The sequence below is a fragment of the Sciurus vulgaris genome, assembly GCF_902686455.1.
Source record: "Sciurus vulgaris genome assembly, chromosome: 12".
NCBI lineage: Eukaryota > Metazoa > Chordata > Mammalia > Rodentia > Sciuridae > Sciurus > Sciurus vulgaris.
The window spans coordinates 47,459,070-47,479,536 of NC_136473.1; the positions used below are offsets into that span (position 1 = coordinate 47,459,070).

The following is a 20,467-nucleotide window of genomic DNA, read 5'->3' on the forward strand; positions in this document are numbered from 1 at the left end:
GAAAATTTTTCACATATTTGTTTACCATTTGTATTTCTTCTTCTGTGAAGTGGTGTGTGTGTGTGTGTGTGTGTGTGTGTGTGTGTTGTTTTGTTTTGGTGTTAAGTTTTTTGGGTTCTTTATACATCCTGGAGATTAGTGCTCTAAAGTGCAGGTGGCAAAGATTTTCTCTCTCTTCACATTCTTGATTGTTTCCTTTGCTGTGAAGAAGCTTTTTAGTTTGATACCATCATTGCTATCTTCTAAAGAAGTCAGAATGCCCTGAACCATAAGCTACTATTTCAAAAAGAAGAAGTCAACATAGTTGAATGATTAATTAAGTTTGGGGCCAGCACACAGAGTCCTGTCGTTGTGAGATGTAGGGTTCTCCCATGGGACACCTGTAGGCCTGTGTCCCAGCAGAGAGCCCCAGAGATGGTGAACCAACCAAGTGTAAGCTGTGGGCCTCTGTTGGGATGAACCCACTTGTGTAGGGGCTCACACAAATCATCCAGTTGATGATGGATGAGGGGGAGAAGACAGGGGGCAGAGCCTAGATAATTCCTACACATTCGTAGCTGCTCTGTTCCTTGCTTTTACTCAGATGTGTTTCCAGTAACAAATTTTTAGAAGGTTCAGATACAGTTTGAGAGGACAAGTATGAATTTACACCACTTGGTTTAGATGTTTTCAGAGTTCATTTATTTTTTTTTAAAGGACCTGAGATACTTCTAGTGGGATCTTTTAGAGAGCTATTGCTCCTTCACTTCCCCCATATTTGAAATCTCAGCAAAGAGGAGGGAAGAGAAGGAAGAACCAAACAAACTGTCTTTGTAGGGGTAGCAGAGCTTGTCTGAAAGTGGGAGAGTCTGGGATTTGCTCCAAACATTGTTTCAGGGATTTGCCTCCCAGAACAAGTGGGACTTAGTAGATTCGTAGGATCACCAAGCTGTGTTTTTGCTCTCAGGCCATTTAAAGAAAACGGCGTAAACCTGCTTAGACTCTACCCAGTGTTCTGCAGGGCCCTGCAACTTGTTGCATTAACCACCCAAACAAAAGGTGTTACTGTGCATCTTGTCTTAAGCAGAAGGCTGAGACCACTGTTGGCTTCTGGAATAGAAATATAGGGGCATAAACTACCTATGGCCTACAAAACAAAGTAACGTGTTCTGTTTATAAATAGGAGTTTGGCTGTGTGGTCAGTGAGATGACAATTGAATCATCTTCCTTGTCATCAGCAGGATTGTGAAGGATGGATGGATCCATGTGGTGATGGATCTTTAGTTTAAAAAAAAAAAGAGAAAGAGAGAGAGAGAGAGAAGAAAACCTGCAGTCTGCTATTGCACCCCAGTTCCAGCACTTTCTATTCTGGGAGAAAACACGTGCTCAGCACAGGCCCCAGCCTTGCCTGGGATCGGTCCATGTTCATTACTCAACTATTCGCACATTCTCATTCTCTGAATGTAAGCACTTCCTTCCATTGTGAGAAAGTTTATTAATAACTAATGTAACAATGAGGATGCCAGCTATCTGACATCTCTCCATACAGAGAGGTGATCTGATAGGCGTCTGCCAGCTTTGTGCTCATAGCTCAAAATGCGCTTGCCCAGCACTGGTGTAAATCACACGATGGTTTTTGTTTTGTTTTTCTTTTTGCTCCTGCTCTGTCTCCTTCCTGTATCTTTTTCTGGCTCTTTAAAGTTCCCCTAGCACCAGTGGCCTGTTGCCTCTTCTTTTAGGTCTAACAATGAGCAGGATTCCAGGGACCTTAATTTTGGTCATGACCTCAACTCTGCCACTGGGCACAGTTCACCAGGCAGTGCCAAGGGAATTGGGCTGCCAGCATGTGTTTATGCTGGACTGTGTAACAGTGAGGCCTGGGAAAGCTCTTTCTGTGGGATGGAGTTTCTGGACTGGCTTGAGTTAAAATTGAGGAGACGGAACAGTTGCCCCTTCTCCTCCTATTTTAGAAAAAAACAAAATTAAAATTTGGTAAAATCCCTTATACAGCTGTATTTATGCTAGTAAAGGAATTTTTGTCTACTAAAGATAACTGAAACACAATGACAATATGTTATCTAAATGAACAACTTTCTGATGAAGAGATTTTAAACGGTGGAGAATAAATCTCACTATTACCTCGGGGGCATTTCTCTGTTCCCATTGAAGCACACTCTCTGTTTGAGTTCCCCTTTGCTGGGAGTATAGAATGCATATCACTGAGATTTTCAGTTTATGTACAAACTTTCATATTGTAATAGAATAACAATCCTGGAGTCAGAAAGGTCAGCTCCTTGTTTCCTAGTGTAAGAAATGGAAACTGTATGAGCTGCAGTTATTTCAGTTAGACATTTTACTCAATGCTGTTAATTTCTAAAATTGACTATTCAGTTCTTCGTGTTTCTTTGTCTCTGTCTCCACCCCCTTCTCCCCTAAATGTCCTTTTAAATGACACATTGGTACTTTTTACCCTTGGTGAAGTGCCACTGAGGTATGGACTCTCCCTGGAGAATAAAGCTATCCCAGAGATTCCCAGCTGCCATCAAAATCTGCTTGCCTTTGAAACAGTTTTGATTTCAGCACTCTCTGAATTATTTTATTTCTAAATGCCTAAGTCTGACGGAAAGTTTCCCAAGCATGCATTTTTCATGTTAAAAATCACATTGAATTCACTGAGACAGTCCCCAGAGCTACCTCGTGGATCCTGCCATCTGTAATGTGGCATTATTTCACAGGGTCTCTTAGGAATCTTTGATGTAAGGAATTGATCCTTGAGGATTTGTCAGGGAAATAAATATCTCTTTATCATAAAGGAGAGTTCAAACCTTTTCCCCATATTTATTCCTGGGTATCTGCCAAAACTTTCCCTTACAGCTTTTATGGATCTGGTGGGAATATGCTGTCTTCATTTTTTTTTTTTTTCTCTTTTTAATTTCTTCCCCTAAAGGCCTAAACAAACAGATCATCATTTCTCCCCTAACTTTAAGGATAACAGATTTCTTGCTTTGGGGGGACACTGCTTGTTTGGAATTTCCCCTCCTTCCAGAGAGGAAAACACCCCTTCTGCTTTCTGGAATCAGCAGGCGGGTTGTCAGCATCCCATCTGAAAAACACATGAACCAGTTCCTGACCATGGCCTCCTCAGCAGGATGCACACTCATATCCGGTGCCAAGTTGCCCACCTGGGATATTTGGAATGACTGGATCAGATTCTCCATTGCAGCTGAATGAGGAGACCCTTCCATGTGTTGGCTACCAAAAAGAGAGCTGCTGTTGCTGCCGGTGTCCCTCCACATCTGGCCACTCCATATGCAGCTGCCCAGTGGCCTGACCTCTGGGTTCCCAGCTGGAAAATGGGAAACCAACAGGGACACAGTCAGTGACTCCAAGGTCCCCAGTAAGGTCACAGTGTCAGATAGTTCTCTCAAAGATTTCCAGATTCTTTCTGAAAATGACTTTCTGACTTTGACCAAATCACTCAGTCCCTCGCTGGCCATGTTGGGAGAGCAGTTCTCTTCTTTATGGTTAGCTCACTTTCTCCTTCCTGTTGGCCAGATTATTTCATTAAAATCCTTTGGATTAGGATTGCAATGTGATCATAAAATAGTCAAAGTCAGAACATACTATTTTCAGTCTTAACCATCATTCAAAATAGATCCTTACCAACTAGGAGGACAGGTTTGCTGCTGTGATCCCATGTCAGTTTCCCTGACAGCAAATTGGAGAGAGGCTTCACCTCAGAGAGTAGGGGGCGATCTGCAATCCAGCCTGATCATCCAGTTGGCTCAAGGGCTGTGGGTTCTTTCCCTGCAACAGTATGCAGCTTTGCTTGTCTTCTGCCTCCTCCTGGTGGGAATTGCCTGAGATTGCCTGAGATTTGGAAGCATGGCTGCTCTTCCTGTCTCCCCCATACCACCTGTACATGAAGGTGCTCCAGAGATTTCTGTGCTTTATTGACACATCTAAAGAGCACTCCATCTTCTCCTACATCTTGATCCATGCAGTACAACAGAAAAGAACCTAGGTTCAGGAAGCAGATGTAATGGCTTGCTACCCATTGTCACCATGGCAACCCAGCAATGGCCAAGGCAGAAAGTCACCCTCATGGAGTTTCCATTAGAGGGATAAAACAGACCACACAGCCAAATTGAAATCCTGGTTCTGCCTCCCTGTCCCCCACACCCGGCCGCCCTGTGACCTTCTCTATGAACAAGGACCATGTTTCTGTGATGATCAATGAAGTGTTGCATGTAGGATACTCCTGCTTAGGAATTCTGGAAAAGCACCTCTTGAGCTTTCCGAATCTATAGGGCCACGGTGGTTGTGTGCCAGTATTCCACATTTCCTTGCTTTTCCACCCAGTGTTTTTCACCTTTTCCATTATGGGGCTCTCTGGAATTGGTGCACCAACTCCTCATAAAAGCCAGGAACACATTTTAATAAAAATAACTGCTAATATTCATGTAGCACTTAATACGTTCTGAACTCTCTTCTAAGCATCTTCCAAGTGTTATCTTTTAATTCTCCCAACTTTTGAAAAAGTTTTGTTTTCATCTCCCTCTTACCAAGGAGGAAACTGGGACTTAGAGAGGTCATGTGACCTGCCCAGATCCTGGAGCTAGTGAGAAACGTGTGGGAACACACACCTAGAACTGTTAACCCGAAGCCATGGACTGCAGACTTCTGTCTTAGGAGGGTTCAATGCCAGTTTGTTTTCCAAAGAATATTCAGAACTCTTTTCTATGAATTTGAGTGTTGCTTGATTCTAAGTGTTCATGCATTAGTTATGTTTTTCAAAAACATTCCTGGGCTCCTGCACCAATTTGGTCAACCTTTTCCAAGCAGCTCTTGGCTACTGGTTTTTTAATCTATGAATTTTGAAATCTGACTCTTCAGTACAGTAAAGATGTTCCATCCACCTTTCAACGTCATTATTCTATGTGCGTGTGTGTGCGTGTGTGCGTGCATGTATGGTGCTGGGGGTTGAATCCAGGGCCTCATACATGCTAGATAAGCACTCTACCATTTAGCTACATCCCCAGCCCTTCATTAATCTTAAAGACAACTCAGATTAAACTCTGTTTAGCATTCAAGTTTACAAATATTTGCTTTGGCCTGCTGATAAGTGAAAGAAGTAAATCCTTTAGTCACTGGTTGATAATTACACATGCCCCTGGAGGCTACAGCAGTAACTGAAATGAGAACAGAGTTGGCAGAATGCTCATCTTTCCTAGAGGTTTGGGTGGCAAAGTAAAATGGCTAGTGTCAAAAAGGGACTCCAGAGTAAGTTGTTTATTAAGTAGTAGATTCTTCATGTTTGGGCAAATTTTGGAAATTAGTTGGCTGAGCATTTAAATTTTTTTTTTTTTAGTTGTAGATGGACACAATACCTTTGTTTTATTTAGTTATTTTTATGTGGTGCTGAGGATCAAACCCAGTGCCTCACACATGCTAGGCAAGTGCACTACCACTGAGCTACAACCCCAACCCCCAGTTGAGCATTTTATAGCCGGAAACATGATAACCCTGAGAGGTTAGTAACTGCAAGACTTCACAACCTTGAGGGCTGGGCTTGTGGCTCAGTGGTAGAGCACTAGCCTGGCACATATGAGGCACTGGATTTGATCCTCAGCACCACATAAAAAAATAAATAAAATAAAGATATTGTGTCCATCTACAACTAAAAAATAAAAATATAAAAAAGTACTTTATGATGTTTAGTAATGGATATGTGGTGAAAACCCAGCTGTCTTTTCTACAAGTCTTTGTCCCTCTCAAAGAGATCAGAATTGTATCATGTGTCATTTCTAAGGGGCTAAACATAGAGCCTTGGGGGAGGGCGCATGCGTGTGTTGCAGTAACTGGCAGTGGATGGAGTATGGGAACGCAGAGCTTCCTTCCATTCCCCCAAGTCCAGGTGGTGATTTGAAATTGCATCTAGAACCATTTTCTGTGGGCTCTTGAAACTTTTGCTTGTGAGACTCCCACTGACCTGAGCCCTGAGGCTCCTTCCTGTTTCTTCCTAGAGCCATCTATCAGTTGGGGGATCTAAGGTGGCCAGCCACAGAATGACTCTCTGCCCTCTGGGTCCTGCCTAAGTTACTGGCTTCTTTCCTTCTTCCTGTTAGACCAGCAGTCTCATTCAGGGAAGCCTAGGAGGCATCTGTGGAGGAGGCGGAGCCTGGTCAGCATCACAGCAGTGTGGGCTTCTGTGGATGCCCTTTGAACTCTCTCTGTGGAATTGTTACTGGGCAGTTGACCACTTCTACTCATGGTGGCCATGTGTGCCTAGTGGCAGGACACCACCCTCAGACTCAGATTACATAGGCTCTGACATAGAGCAATGATGAGCCCTCAGAGACCTTGACTCAGAACAGTGGATTTCCTTTCAAGACAGAAGGTAATGTCACATCTTTTCAAATGCATTCTGACAACCCACTCTTGAGACACATTAATGTGGAGCTGCTCTAGTTTCATGGATGTGGAGACCCCAAGAACCCCTGAATCTCCTTGACTTCATCCCCACCTTCATCTGCCGCAGCCCAAGGTATATCTGCAAACCCAGGGGCTGAAGAAACATAGTTTAAAAATACCGCCTACACTTGTATTACTCCTTTCTTCAGGTGAGCTCTGGAGCCCAAGTCCTCCACTGAATTGCAATGAAGTCCTTTTCTTTGACCAGTCCCTCCTTGAGCAAGGAGGAGGTAGTTTCAGTGATTTCTCTAATTCTGCTAAGGGTATGTGTGTGAGGTGTGTGCTAAATGTACTCTAAGTGGTGGGTTTACCTATCTCAGGCACCATGCTAAGAGCTACATATGTATTATCTCACTTGGCCTTTACTACAAATTCTGGAGGGCGGGTAACTTGCCGAAGGGTCACACATCTAGTGAATAGCTTAGACTTCATCAAACCCAGCTCTGTTTTACCCTCTCCTCAACCATTCAGTAACCACCAAAATGGAAACCTCACAACCAGGGCAGGCTGGCTCAGTTGCTTCACAGGGATTTCACTTAGTACTCAGGCTCTGTATCCCTCCTGAAGGAATTTCCAGGCTAAAGGTGTGCAACAGAGCCAGCCAGCATTAGTCCTGCCAGCTACATACAGAGAAGGACTCTGAAATCATTTAGCCTGCCAAGGCTCTCTTGCCCATCTTGTGTGGGTTTGGTACTGCAGCTGATCATTATAAATAATAACAATCTAGGTAGCATTAATGAACCCTGTAACTCGAGGCCAATCCATAACTAATCCCATAACTAGAGACCCATCATCCAAAAATGGTGTGCTTTCCTTCCCAGAATTTAATGTTGTTATGATTTTTGCCATTCTTGAACATAGTTAATTCTTAGATTTGACTTAATAAATCATCATTTCCTATTGAGAGGTTAGGCATGGGTGAAAGGGAAAACAATGAATTTTTCACTTGAGCTAGAAATCCTTTAATCTTCTTGGACCCAAGTTTCCCTAGGCCTGTTTTTTAAATTTGAAATCTGACTTCCTTCCCAGTATTATTTTACATTCTTAATAATTTTTTAGATGATGGAACAGGGAGTACCTCATTAAATCTTCCTGTGTCTTCGGATGGGATTGGTGACTATTACTAAGAGAACCAGATTAAGATTTATAATGACTTAGGCATGTTGCTTTAGGTGGATATAGACTGGAGAGAGTTTAGTGCTGATAAGCACAGGCCAGTTGACTTATGGAGGTAGAAAAACAGACCCATTTCAAACAGGGAGCCTGCAATAGTATCCAGTGATGTGTTACATGAGTGTGACACTGTGTGGCTTTAGTATATGAGAACCATGAGGTAATGGAGTCCCACTCAGTGAGGATCAGCTTTTGCTTGAGTTTGCTATTGAATGTGGAAACCTGCAACTAAAACATGTCAAAATCCAGGAGTGGGTTACAAACCTAATTCAAAGCTTGGAAAGCAGCTTCACTAAAGGGACAACTTACTGGCAGTCTTTTTTTTTTTTTTTTTTTTAACTAAGATGGGTCACAATTTAAGTATGACACCTAAGTATATGATGGACAATGCTTATTTGCTTGTTTATTGAAACATACTTATTTGCTTCTGTAGAGCAATAAGGATGGTGTGTTCCTACAGTGATAGATCTCAATTTCAAGGTCAAAACGGCTGGGAAAGGAAAAAGATGGAGTCCAAGTTAGAGTCAAAATGTACTTAGACATTGAGAGTTCTTCATTCTTAGGGGTGTGAGAGTCTAGAAGCTTGGTTAACTGGGGGAATTTGGATGAGTTTCCTGCTTGAGGATTTTAAACAAAAGAATTAATATATTTTGGGGGACAGTTTGATTAGCATTGATATCTGATGCAAAGAGCATAGAAGTCCTTTCCAGCCTTATGATTCTGCACCATTGAATCAGTCATTAATTCTGGAAATTCTGATTGGATCATTCTCAAATCTGTCATCTGGTTGCTGAACTATCCAAAAATTCTGTTGTTTCATATTGGAGATATAATTCCTACCCTCCACCCCGATCCTGCTGGAATTGCATTGATTATATTTTTTACTTCATGACGAATTGATATCTTTAAAAACATCAACCTTCCAATCCATGACCACAGTATGTATATTTATTTAGGTCTCCATTTTTTCCCAGTAGTGTATTACAATTTTCACTTGAGAAAACTTTCTCATCTTTAATTAGGTTAATGCATTTGAGGTGGTTTGATGCTGTTGTCAATAACATGATCTGAACTCTTGAATCCATACCCCGTAACACAAGTCCATTTCTAATAGTTCTGCTCACCGTGGGCAGAAGAAGAAGAATATTCATCAGTTCATCCTTTCCCAAAGAAGAAAAGTTCTAATAGCCTCATTGCAGGAAACCTATATCAGAACCCTACATCACAGCCCAGAAATTATTCTTTTGGTCTAACTAAATTCTCTTGTTGGTATTTTAACTTATTTTCCTTTTGTTTGGTTCATATTTTGCCTTCTATAAAGGTTTCATATCCATCAGCCTGCTCTTTGAATTATCACACAGGTATTCCATCTAGGAAAGCTTGTAAAAATATGTATAACTTCTATTAGGAAGGAATTTGCTTGTGACACAGTATTAAGTTAAAAATAAAAAGATAAAATTCTAGTTTCATTTTTTTAAGTATATGTGCTTAGAAAAAAGGGTCAAAAGAAAATGCATAATAGTGGTTATCACTGGCTGATGAGTTTACCTGCTATTTTTTATACCTGTTGACATTTTCAAAATTTTTGATAAATAGGCATGATCTTTGAACTAAGCAAAAAATAATTAAATAACAGTAAATTAAAATCAGCATTTTTAAGTGAACAGAATAAAATTTAAAACAGAAAATTAGTGACTTAAACTGTACTTTCCCCCCTTCATTGTGTAAAGTGTATTAAAATTTGCTAGTAAGATTAAAACAGGTGTGTAACATATCTGAAGATAATTGAGAAAGACAAACTTCTTCAGGGAGTCAACTTTCCTGCCAGGCCTCTGACTAGTTATATTCCATGCACTGCTGGAATCCACTCCTGAGGCGTGGAACTCCGAGCACCTGTTTTATTTCCGACTCCCTTGATTCCTGGGGTAAATCCCATATCCACAAGCGTGGGCTCCGGTTAAATTCATTAGTGGTCCAGATGTGTGTCCCCCTGTCAGCTGGCCTAGTAACCCTGCTGTTTATTGACAGGTTCTCAGGAATCAGATAGCTCTCAGTCAGCCAAGAAAGACATGCTGGCCGCCTTGAAATCCAGGCAGGAGGCTCTGGAGGAAACACTGCGCCAGAGGCTGGAGGAACTGAAGAGGCTCTGTCTCCGGGAAGCTGTAAGAGTTAAAAATCTGTGTTGTCTGGAACATGATTGCTCTTAAGTATGGACAGAAGGCAAGAGTGGGGACATGCAGAGAGCCTCCCAAGGAGGGCTCGTGCCCATGTTTGAAACATCCACCCCGACGATGAGCTTTGTCAGAAACAGCTAGAACATGTGGAGGGGACTCCATCAGCAGTCAGGCTGGTGTTGGCAGACACCACCAGGGGCCAAGTGAACAGTCATGCTAATAGTCCCTTCTCCCTTGCATGGCACACCTCAGTTTATAAAGCCCTTCCTCATGTGATGTTACCTTATTGAATATAATGGCTTTCCACCACCTTCCAAAAAGGTTATGCTTGGATTTATTTGTCCAGGCCCCTGTGCTTCTCTTGAGGATATTTTTAATTTGTCTTTGGACATCATGAAGCATCATTGAGGGTCCACAAGGAAACCAGGATGTCCCTTGAGATGTACGGTATTCCTCTTGAAACCCCGTGATCTGCTGTTTAACTCTTTTATTTTTAAAAAAACTCAGCTATTGGCCCAGTGATATGTTTAAATTCTATGTACAGCAGTGTCCCCTCAAGCCTCTGTCTGTGCTAGTCCCAATTTTCGGAAGCATGTCCACTTCTGTATTTGTTGAAGCTTTCAACTCTACCTTAAGAGATGGTGGAGACAGTTAGTCATGACTGTCTGCCAGCAGAGTTTGAGACTTCCTTGTAAAGCATAATACACATTGCTGGGCACGTGTGTGTGCAAAGGCTTGCACATGGACACCGTGAGGTGGGTGCTGTCCTAGGAGTGCTTGTGCTCTACATAACTTGACAAAGAGATCTGTTGGTAAACAGTTCAGAACAGGAAGTATAAAGAGGTTCCCAAATGAAGTCTCAGAAACTTAGTGTTCCCTTCCCCCAAATAATAATGCCTTGCAGCAGGAAGAATGAAACCAGGGCCACAGAGTGAGATCACATTACACTTCAGCTTGGCTTAATTATGGTCTGGATGGATTTAAACCGGAGCCTGCTCAAAGCAGAACCACATTAGCACAAATCCATTGCAAATCTTAGGAAAGCACTTGGCCTGTTTGGGGGAATGTGCTATGTGATACTGTTAATATTAGCAACATTTTTATAAAGAATATGCTGGAAGGATTGAAAAATATGGGTTTTGGTGTCTGCCTTTAATAATTTGTAAAGCCTTGTTTTGTTTTTAAAAAAGGGAAATTCCCCTCAGCCCAGCAGGGAGTCCATATTTGAAAATGTAAGAGAAGTGTCAGGGCAAGCGAGGTTCATGTGCTATTCATGTTTCACTGTCTCTCCTAAAAACAAGCAAAATAAGGAAAACAAAGCTTCCACTTTTTATGTTTATTTAAAACATAACTCAAGCGGATGAAAGCCCAACAAGAAGTCAGTGTACAGTCCTTTGGCCACCACACCAGTCTCTTGATGCATCTATAGAAAAGGGCTGGGGGCTTCCTGCTGGTTCCTGGGCCTATTCACATAGGTCTCCCCCTCAGCTCAAGCCTTGGGAGGAACTGTTTGACCTTAGGGAGCAGGACAACCAGAATGAAGTAGACTGGGAGCTTTTGGCAGAATATAAAGAAAGGAACCAAGCCTTAAATTACTGCTCCGCCATGCGGCTCTGGTTACAAATGAAATCAGATTAACTATCTGGAGAATCAAGACCTTGACTCCTGTACCTTTAAGCAGATGGTGAAAAATCAGTAGTCTCATTTTAAAAATATATTTTAAAACCACAGACACTTTAGAGTTATAAATCCATGGCAATATTAACGACTTTCCCCTCCCTTTTATAAGTTTCAAGGTACAAAAAAGAAAGTCCTAACAATGTAAATCCCACAGAAGGTTGTATTATTTATAGGTAGACTTTGAGGGGAGCAGATGAAAAAAGTTGCTGAACAAACATATATAACTAGTTGGGAGATATTTGAGCCACATTTTTAAAAAGGAGAAAAGAACAGAGGAGAACATTGCAGAGTGGTTCATACTTGAATAGTTGGCCATTGTGCTCTGAAAGGCCTATAATGAGGAATGAAGAGTCCAAGGGATTGATTTGGGCTTTCCCGCCACTGGACTGTCAGGCGTGGGCTGCCCAGCACAAAAGCTGTTTGTGTGGGTGATAGGCATCCTGAGAAGTCACTTCTGGGCTCCTCTTTATCAGCAGCACCCAGAGCCTTGGTGCAGCATCTGCATTGGTTTGGGGCTGCAAAGCCGGAGCTGGGCTTTGCCTGGACATGCCCACTTTGCCATCAAAGGAACACAGTAGTTCCCCCAGCCTTCTCCCATCTCTGCAAGTGACTTCTTGAAGCTTCTGCCTGGCCTCCACTGCATGGGGGAGGTCACTTGCTGACTCCAGCTGATCTTTATTCAGCCCAGGTGTAACATACTAACAGAGCCTAATTCTACTCCGGAATTGTGCCTCAGATCTCCAACTTTGATTTGGGATCCCTCTTACTATGAGGGACTGGCAACTAAATCCATTGTAACCCACAACAATTAGATTTCCAGAGCCCAAAATACACACATACAGATTTATTTAGTAGCCTAATAAAAAACATTAGATTATCAGTTTCTACTAAAACTTTTAATGGAGTATAGGTGTGTCTTAGCCTGTTTCTTGAGTACCTGGCCTGAGTGGAATAATAATTATCCATAGTCTGTCTTTAAGTCAGTAATAATGCACTTTTCTGGAACTGTCTATGTAGATACTGCTACTCTTTAAAAAAAAAAAAAAAAAAAAAACTCATTTGAAAGAAATTTTAAACTTAGATCTGAAAGGAAATGTTCGACACAAAGGTAGAAGGGTATGAAAAGTTGTGTGACTGCTGCTTACTGACTGTGTCACCTCTCCTGTCACATGTTGGGCATACTGGAGATGCTGGTGAGATTAGCAAATGAATGAAAGTGGAATATTATGAAAGTCAATAGAACTTTTGTTTACTTGATAGAAATTGATTTTGGAAAAAAAAATCTTCACAAAGTATATCTATTCTATAAAGGAAGGGGGACTTGTAAAAATGTTCTAAAAGAGATAGAATTTCATATCATGGACTCTGGTTTGACATAGTGCTTAATGCTCATGTTTGTGATCTATGTCTTGCAGTGTGTGTGTATGTGTGTGTGTGTGTGCGCGCGCGCGCGCATGTCCCAAAAAGGGAACAAGACTGTGCTCCACTCTGGCTTCTAATCACTCCATATGCCATTTCACATATGCAGGAGCTCACCGGCAAGCTGCCAGTTGAATATCCCCTGGATCCAGGGGAGGAACCACCCATTGTTCGAAGAAGGATCGGCACAGCTTTCAAGCTGGATGAACAGAAAGTCCTGCCCAAAGGAGAGGTGCGTTCTTCCTTGCTGGTGTTGGGAGTTCCTCACATTGGTCTTATTTTCCCCATTAGCCAGGGGCTCCTAGGTTTTCAGTAACTGTTTCTTCATTGCTATCCAAAGCCAGCATCTTCCCTTTTGCCTTGACCTGAGTGAGCTGGTTAGTCGGTATGAGGTTCCCCGAGGTAGGGTGAGTTTGCTTACCTTTAAACTTTGGATTTCTGTTCAAGTTGTTTGTTTACTGTAGACCTTTAGAAGGTGGCTTAGATAAATTTGGGGAGAACATTCCCATAGCAGCCATGTATACTTATCTTTTCAATGTTCTCCTAGCCTTTTTTTGCTCAAAGCCATGACTGATCTGATCTGATCTGTGGAGGAAAACACTAAAGAGGAAGGGAAACAGGTGGTGTCCACCATTGCAAGGGTTTCATGGGCCAGGGCAAAGCAATGAGGGCATGCTTCATGTGGTCCTAATTCACTGGGTTGCTAAAATCACCACAAAAACTTGAACAAGTCGCTTGGTCTGTCCTGGCCTCACTTGCTGTGTTTGGACAAGCCTTATTTCAGTACGTGTTTTTATCTTCTTTGAGCTGAACACTGATGGAGGCAGGGATGGGGAATTCAGAGTTAAGGAGGAAACAAAACCAAAACAAAAAAATGTCAAGTCTCCAGCTGAGTAGTAGGTATCCAGCTTCCAAGAGAAATGAAAGGCCAGTTATACCTTCAAGCCTCAGGGTCATGTATGTTCCCAAGTTTACTCTGAGTATAACCCTGAGAGAGACCAAGTGCCATGTTGGAGATACTCATGATCCCTAGGACACCTGGTGGACACACCTGAGTGCTTCATCCAAAATGAAAGCTCAACTAGGCCTCTTTCCTCTTCTGTAAAATGACATTCATAATGCCTATTTCCTTGGGTTGCTACTAAGATTAAATGAGATCATATATGAAAAACATGGCACTTGGTACTCAGTGTCTGCTTGGTGTTCAACCAACATCAGTTGCTCAAAATGGAGATGAAATGTCAGAGGAAAGGTGTGATTTAGGAGACCATCTGACCAGGTATATTTTTAAAGCCTGGTGATCATTAGACTTGGCTGAAGAACTTCACCTCCTCTTGGTGCTGGGCAGATACCTGGCACTTCAGCTTTAAAAAGGGAGTGCCCCATACCCTAGTGGGCATCCCCTGGTCCCACTGTGGCTTTTCCCACTTGTCTGTGAAAGCCGACTTCAGTGCCCTGAGAACTCCCTGTGCATCATGTCTCCCTGACCTGTTCCCACCCATTGTCTTTCCTAAACACGTAAAAGAAAACTGCACAGAAGCAGCAGACCTGGGGAGAGTTCCCCTGGGAAGGAAGAGACCCATCTTGGCTCTGTCATTGCTCCAGTTTCTCCTGGAAACATGCTTTGCTTTCCTATTCCTATAACCATTTGCACCGAGTAGGCGTCCAGCCTTGTACTTGTCTTAGTTTAAGTGTCAAGATTTGTCCTGGGCTCCCACAAAACTCAGGGTCAGTGTCTTGGGCCAGGACTATTGTAACCACCTGGGAACAGCTGCTTGGTGGAGCCCAATTTCACAGAATGGTCTTTGTCCCCATTTCAAGGCCCCAGGCAGGAGTCCATTTCTGTATCCTCCCTCTGAGAGAACAAATGCAGCCAGCATTTGAAGGATTTGGAAGGAACTTCTTTCCCCTAAATAGTTCCGTTTGGCCTTCACCTTTTCCTCTCACTCCTGGTTCCTGCTCCCTTGAGGCTTCAATGCTCACAAGTAAATGAAATCAAGGGAGGAATGCTGTCCTTGGTGGAGGCCTCCGGCGTGGCGTGTTGCGCCCAGAAGCACGAGTGTTTTATTGGGCCACCAAATAGAAAAATTCGTTGATTCCAGCAAACATGGCCATCTCCTCCTACTTGGTTAGATCAGTTTCTGTCAGACTTTAGTGTGACTCCAGGTTGCCTGTGGCAAGATTTGTGGTCTCCCCTGGGCACTGTGGGTATTGGGAGGAGTCACTGAGGCCTTGGTCATGGGTTTATGAGGTATGAGTTAGAGAGTCCACCCCGCCTGTCTTGCAGACTCCTGGGTGCTCCCCAGGCTGCTGGACCCTGGACTAATGAGACAGTGCGCATCCCACTGTTCCAGATCTGAGTCTGAACATGTGCTGCTTACAGCTAGCTTTGGTTGGAGGGGATTCACTGGGGAAGAGAAGAAATAGAAAAACAGACAAACTGACACTTGGGGGGATTCTGCATTCACCCCAAGTGCTCACACATACATGCATGAGCAGCCCCTTCCCTGTTCCCCCGGCAGCTGGTGTGCACACATCAGCGGAGGAGATGACTCGTCCACAGAGAGGCCAGCAGCAAACACTCTGTCCAGGGAACAGCATGTTTGGGTCTTTCAGCCATATCTGACATGCAGGACTTCATATCTCCCAGGACCAGAACTCTGGGGGAAACTCCTCCCAGCCAAAGGAAGAGATAGAGATGGGAGGGAGACAACAAGGAGGAGGAGACCCTGACAGTCATCCAAGGAGCTGGGAGAAAACTCACTCCGCCTTCACTCCCTGTCTGTGCCTCATAGAGGGTCCCATTATAGCCTGAGCATGGCTTCCATGAATAGATAGGTGTGAGGGGACAGCAGGGCTTGCAAATACACCAAGTGGGAGTGTCCCAAGCTGGGGGGTGGGGCAGCGCTCAAATGTGTGAGACAGGGGCACATGTGGGCTAGTGGAAGTATGCACACATGTAAGCAAACCTCAGAGAAGAATGGCAGAAGACTCTAGAAACAATGCTGCATCCTAATGCTGCATCCTATGCCTCAAGTGGGAAGGAAATGATAGCCAAATAGGCATAAAAGTTTGGTCTTCATGAATCTTGTTGAAGGCAGTGGAAAAGAAGCCAAGCAAGCCTTGGGGTGGGGCCTAGGCAAGGGGTGGGGCGAATGGGTGGCTCCCTGCTCAGCATCTCCACAAGTGTCAGCCGTAGCTCTCCCTCCCACAGGAAGCTGAGTTGGAACGCCTGGAACGAGAGTTTGCAATTCAGTCCCAGATTACGGAGGCCGCCCGCCGCCTCGCCAGTGACCCCAACGTCAGCAAAAAACTGAAGAAACAAAGAAAAACCTCTTATCTGAATGCACTGAAGAAGCTGCAGGAGATTGAAAATGCAATCAACGAGAACCGAATCAAGTCTGGGAAAAAACCCACCCAGAGGGCTTCACTGGTCATAGACGGTCAGTGCCATCCCGGCTGCCCCTGCCCTGCTCCCATATGAGGCTTCTGTGAACCAGACAGCTGGTCCATTCGTGGTCTTAGGCCCAGCTCCCTGCATGGCCTAAATGACTCCTTAGCCATGCTGTGCCTTATTGTCCACCTGTGAAATGATGTGACACCAAGTCACAGTGAGCAAGTGCACCCAGCTCCACAGATGAAAGGCATTGTACAAACAGCCTTATTCTCAACTAGTGATGCCTCCCTGGGGAGCCTGCAGCCATCAGGCAACACTTCAGCCCTCAGCGGGAGCTGAGTCCTACTGAATGTGCTAGCCCAAGCTGGCCCAGGCTCTGCCATTCTTAGGGACCCAACCACCTTCCCCAAATGTGGAAGGCAAGGTGAATGGGCAGTACCCAGCAGCAGGGTCTCCTGTATTCAAGCAGGCCTGCAGGCATGCTCCCCCTGCCAACTCTCTGCCCCCATCAAGCTGATTCAGTTCCAGGGACAGTGGCTTGGGAGGACTAAATTGTCCCCTCAGATTGTGTAGAGCACCTTGAACTTCAATCAGGGTTGGGAGTTTGGGTGGCAGTGTTTGGTAAATTCTAGAAGGAAGTACTCAAAAAAACCCATCAGCAAACATCAAGTCTCCCCAGTTGTAAAAGTCCTTTTTTAAAAAATCAGAAAATTCTTGAAAATGTATGTTAACTATTCTTTCATAGTGTATGTATGTATGTTTATAATACTTCCGCTCACCAGGTGCAGCGGCACACATCTGTAATACCAGTGGCTGGGGAGGCTAAGACAGGAGGATCACAAGCTCAAAACCAGCCTCAGCAACTTAGTGAGGCCCTATCTCTAAATAAAATATAAAAATGGGGTGGGGTTATTGCAAAGTGATTAAGTGCCTCTGAGTTCAGTCCCTGGTACCAGTAATACTACTACTACTACTAATAATAATAATAATAGTAATGAAATACTTCTGTTCTAGGTAGGTAGAAAGAAGAATAGAGGCTTCCAGGAGCTGGGGGCTGAGCGGGAGGAGGAGTCATTGCTTAATGGGTACCAGGTTTCAGATTGGGGAATTAAAATGCTATCCAATCAGAAAATGGCTGGTAGTGATGGTCACACAACAATGTGAATGTATTTAATGCCACTGGCTAAACAGTTAAAATGGTAAATCTGATGCAACTTACATTTTACCACAATTATATATATGTATCTTCAACCTAAAACCGCAGGCTTACTAGGGAAGCACTGATGTACTAGAGATTACAGAGGGCCAGAGTCAAGGCCCTCTGTCTCCTAGCTGTTCACATCTGTCAAATAATATGAAAACAATGAATTCCTAGTGGGAGAGGGAGGGAGGAGCTGACTATAAGAACTCTTTCTGCTCTAGGAAATTCAAAATGCCCATCCTTCCCGACCTTACCCTGCTGTGCTTGGCGGGGACCATGTAACTTCCCTTCTGCTTCTTAACGGTCAGCCAGCCCTTCTCTGTCTTAGACTTCCTTAGAGACCTCCCTCTGCCCCCTCGAAGGCACTTAGGACTTTCCAGCTCAGCGGAAGCATCCAGCGTCCCAACTGGGTAGGGCAGCTCAAGAATGACCGTCTCGCTGGGTGGCCACAGGAAAGCCTAGACTGCCTGAATGAGGGCTATTCTTTTAGGTCTGCTGACAGGATTGTTTTTTAAATCATTATCTCTGCCAACCCCTGTATCCTTTTGTCCACATTTACAGTCTTTTTTTTTTTCTCCTCCACAGTACTGAAGATTGAACCCAGGCACATTCTACCACTGGGTTACATCCCCAGTCCTTTCTGTTTTTTGTTTTTTGAGAAAGTGTCGCACTGAGTTGTCCAGGTTGGCCTGGAATTTGCGGTCCTCCTACTTCAGCCTCCCAAGTCACTGGGATTACAGGCATATGCCACAGGCTACTAGCAAGATAATTTCTTGCTCCTAGCAAGATAACTTACCTGCTGCTGAGGATTGAACCCAAGCCTTGGCACATGCTAGGAAATGGCTCCACCACTAAGCTATACCCCATGCTTTTTTTTTTTTCTTTTTTAAGGGCTCAAGAACCTACCTTTTGGGTATTGAAATAAGACCCTCATCACAAAAGCCCACTTGAGTTGGAAGTAAATACAGTTCTGCTTAGCTCCTTAGCATGGTTTTATATTTCAAGAGATAAAACACTAAACTTGGAATCTGAAGACCTGAGACCTTTGCTCACTTTGCCAGGAGAGTAGAGTAACTTCAGACAAACCCCTCCTTCCTGGTTGCACCTCAGTTTCCCCAGTGGTGAAAGAGGGAGGATTATTTTACTGCCTCTCTCTCGGGTGTGTTCTTAATTGAATGGTGTCTAGAGAGACGGAGTCTGTATTTAGCATGCTTGTTTTCTCTGCTAATGACTTCAGGAGTTTATTGAGAAGCCATTTATTGCCATGTGAGCAAAGCTAAGTTCCCTACCCTAGTTTCACATTTGTAGAATAAAAAGCAGTTGACTTCCTTTGGTTTAGTCGGTACATGCCCTGAGTTTGTGCTGGGACAATGATGTGGCTTAACCAGGCTGGGCAGCCTTTGTATTAGATATTAAACTGCTCTGCTCGGTAGCATCCTGGGAACAAGAGCAAAAATACACAAAGATAGAAACACATTGCATTGCCAGGGGTGGGGACGATGAGCTATTGACCCACCATGGGAATTAGCAAAAGAAATGTCTAACAGCATTTTTATTACATTGTATGGGTTCTTTCAGATTAGAGAAAGGATATGGGGGTGGTGAACACTCTGCTCTTACAGATAGGGCTTTGTTTCAGAAAATTGCTAACATCATAGACTTTTGTTATTTTGTCTTGCAGATGGAAATATTGCCAGTGAAGATAGCTCCCTCTCTGATGCCCTTGTTCTCGAAGATGGTAGGTTTTCCGTTTCCTGCCTTAAAAGGGGGAGCACAGATTAGCTGGGATTAATCTGTATGCATCCTGGGAAAAGCCTTGTACAAAGGCAAGAGCCAGGTGAAGGTGGCAGCCAGATTCCCTGCAAGCCATCTCATTCAATAGTCACTATTTGGTCAGCAGTGGAAGGTGCCACATCAACACACTTACTGGAATTTTAGCATTTCCTGGGTCCTGGACCTCAGATTTGAGGTGATATTCAGTGAATGGTGCTTCACTTTTTTAGTAGCCAAAACCACATTCTTAAATATACAGAATCTACAACCTGTGCCTAGTTTCCTTTTGAATGTTCATAATATGTGGAGGAAATTGATTTGGATCACAGATCAAAGAGTGACCCCACTGGGAAAATCTGGGGCTAATAGGAAGGAATAAACCAGCCCTCTGTCTCTTCCTGAGACAGTAGTAAAAATCAGAAGCTACACTTCCCTTCAGAACCCTGGCCAACCTTGGAAGTTGCCTCATTATTACCCACTGAACTCAAACCTGGTGGTTACCAGGATATTTTCTTGGACAATTCTTAGAGAAACAGAGCTGCACCACCACTACCATCATACCCAGTGGAAGCAAGAAATACAAACACAGGACCATGTCTGAGAATGTTCTTGTGGATGTCAGACCAAAATGTTGGGAGGCAAGGGCATTAATTATATGGAAATATATTAAGTGGCAATTAATTCTTTGCCCTTTAGGGAAACCTCAGGCAGGCAGTGATAAGTGGCTATTCAGATGATAAACATAAAAGGCCTACCCAAGTGGTAATAATAATGATAATTGCAATAATAATAATGATTGCTCTTGATGTGGGGAGAGCCTGGTGAGTTATTTACCCAGTTGTCTTGGCCCTGCTATAAGAAATCAGATTGTAATATTTTTATTGTCTGCTTCATTATATGGGTGAGGAGGACACAGGGCTCCTAGGGAGCAGGGAGGCTTGGTTTGAATATCAGAGACCCCAGCCCGGTTGTCGACCCCTGGTACCCCAGAATGTCCTGAAGGGAGCAAGAGTAAGTTGTCATAGAGGAGTTGCCAGAGCAATAGACAATGCTGGTAGAAAATTCTGAGACATCATCTGTGATTATAGCTTCTTCCCCATGTCTCAGAACTTAGGACCTCCTGAGGGGTGTCATTAGCTCCCTTGCTGCCCCATGCTCCCATTGCAGGCTCTTCCCTTCTAAGGACTCTTCCTGCCC

The 20,467-nt window shown here is 43.7% G+C and overlaps 1 protein-coding gene across 11 annotated transcripts in view; it reads left to right on the forward strand.

Moving 5' to 3' along the window:
* Positions 1-20,467, forward strand: part of FRMD4A (FERM domain containing 4A) — a 574,854-nt gene that overhangs the window by 537,574 nt on the left and 16,813 nt on the right. For all 11 annotated transcript variants that reach the window (XM_079106538.1, XM_079106536.1, XM_079106537.1 and 8 more), the window contains 4 exons: positions 9,655-9,788; positions 13,009-13,131; positions 16,114-16,342; positions 19,179-19,235. In XM_079106538.1, the coding sequence (XP_078962664.1) occupies positions 9,655-9,788; positions 13,009-13,131; positions 16,114-16,342; positions 19,179-19,235 (543 nt within the window). The remainder of the gene's footprint in view (positions 1-9,654; positions 9,789-13,008; positions 13,132-16,113; positions 16,343-19,178; positions 19,236-20,467) is intronic.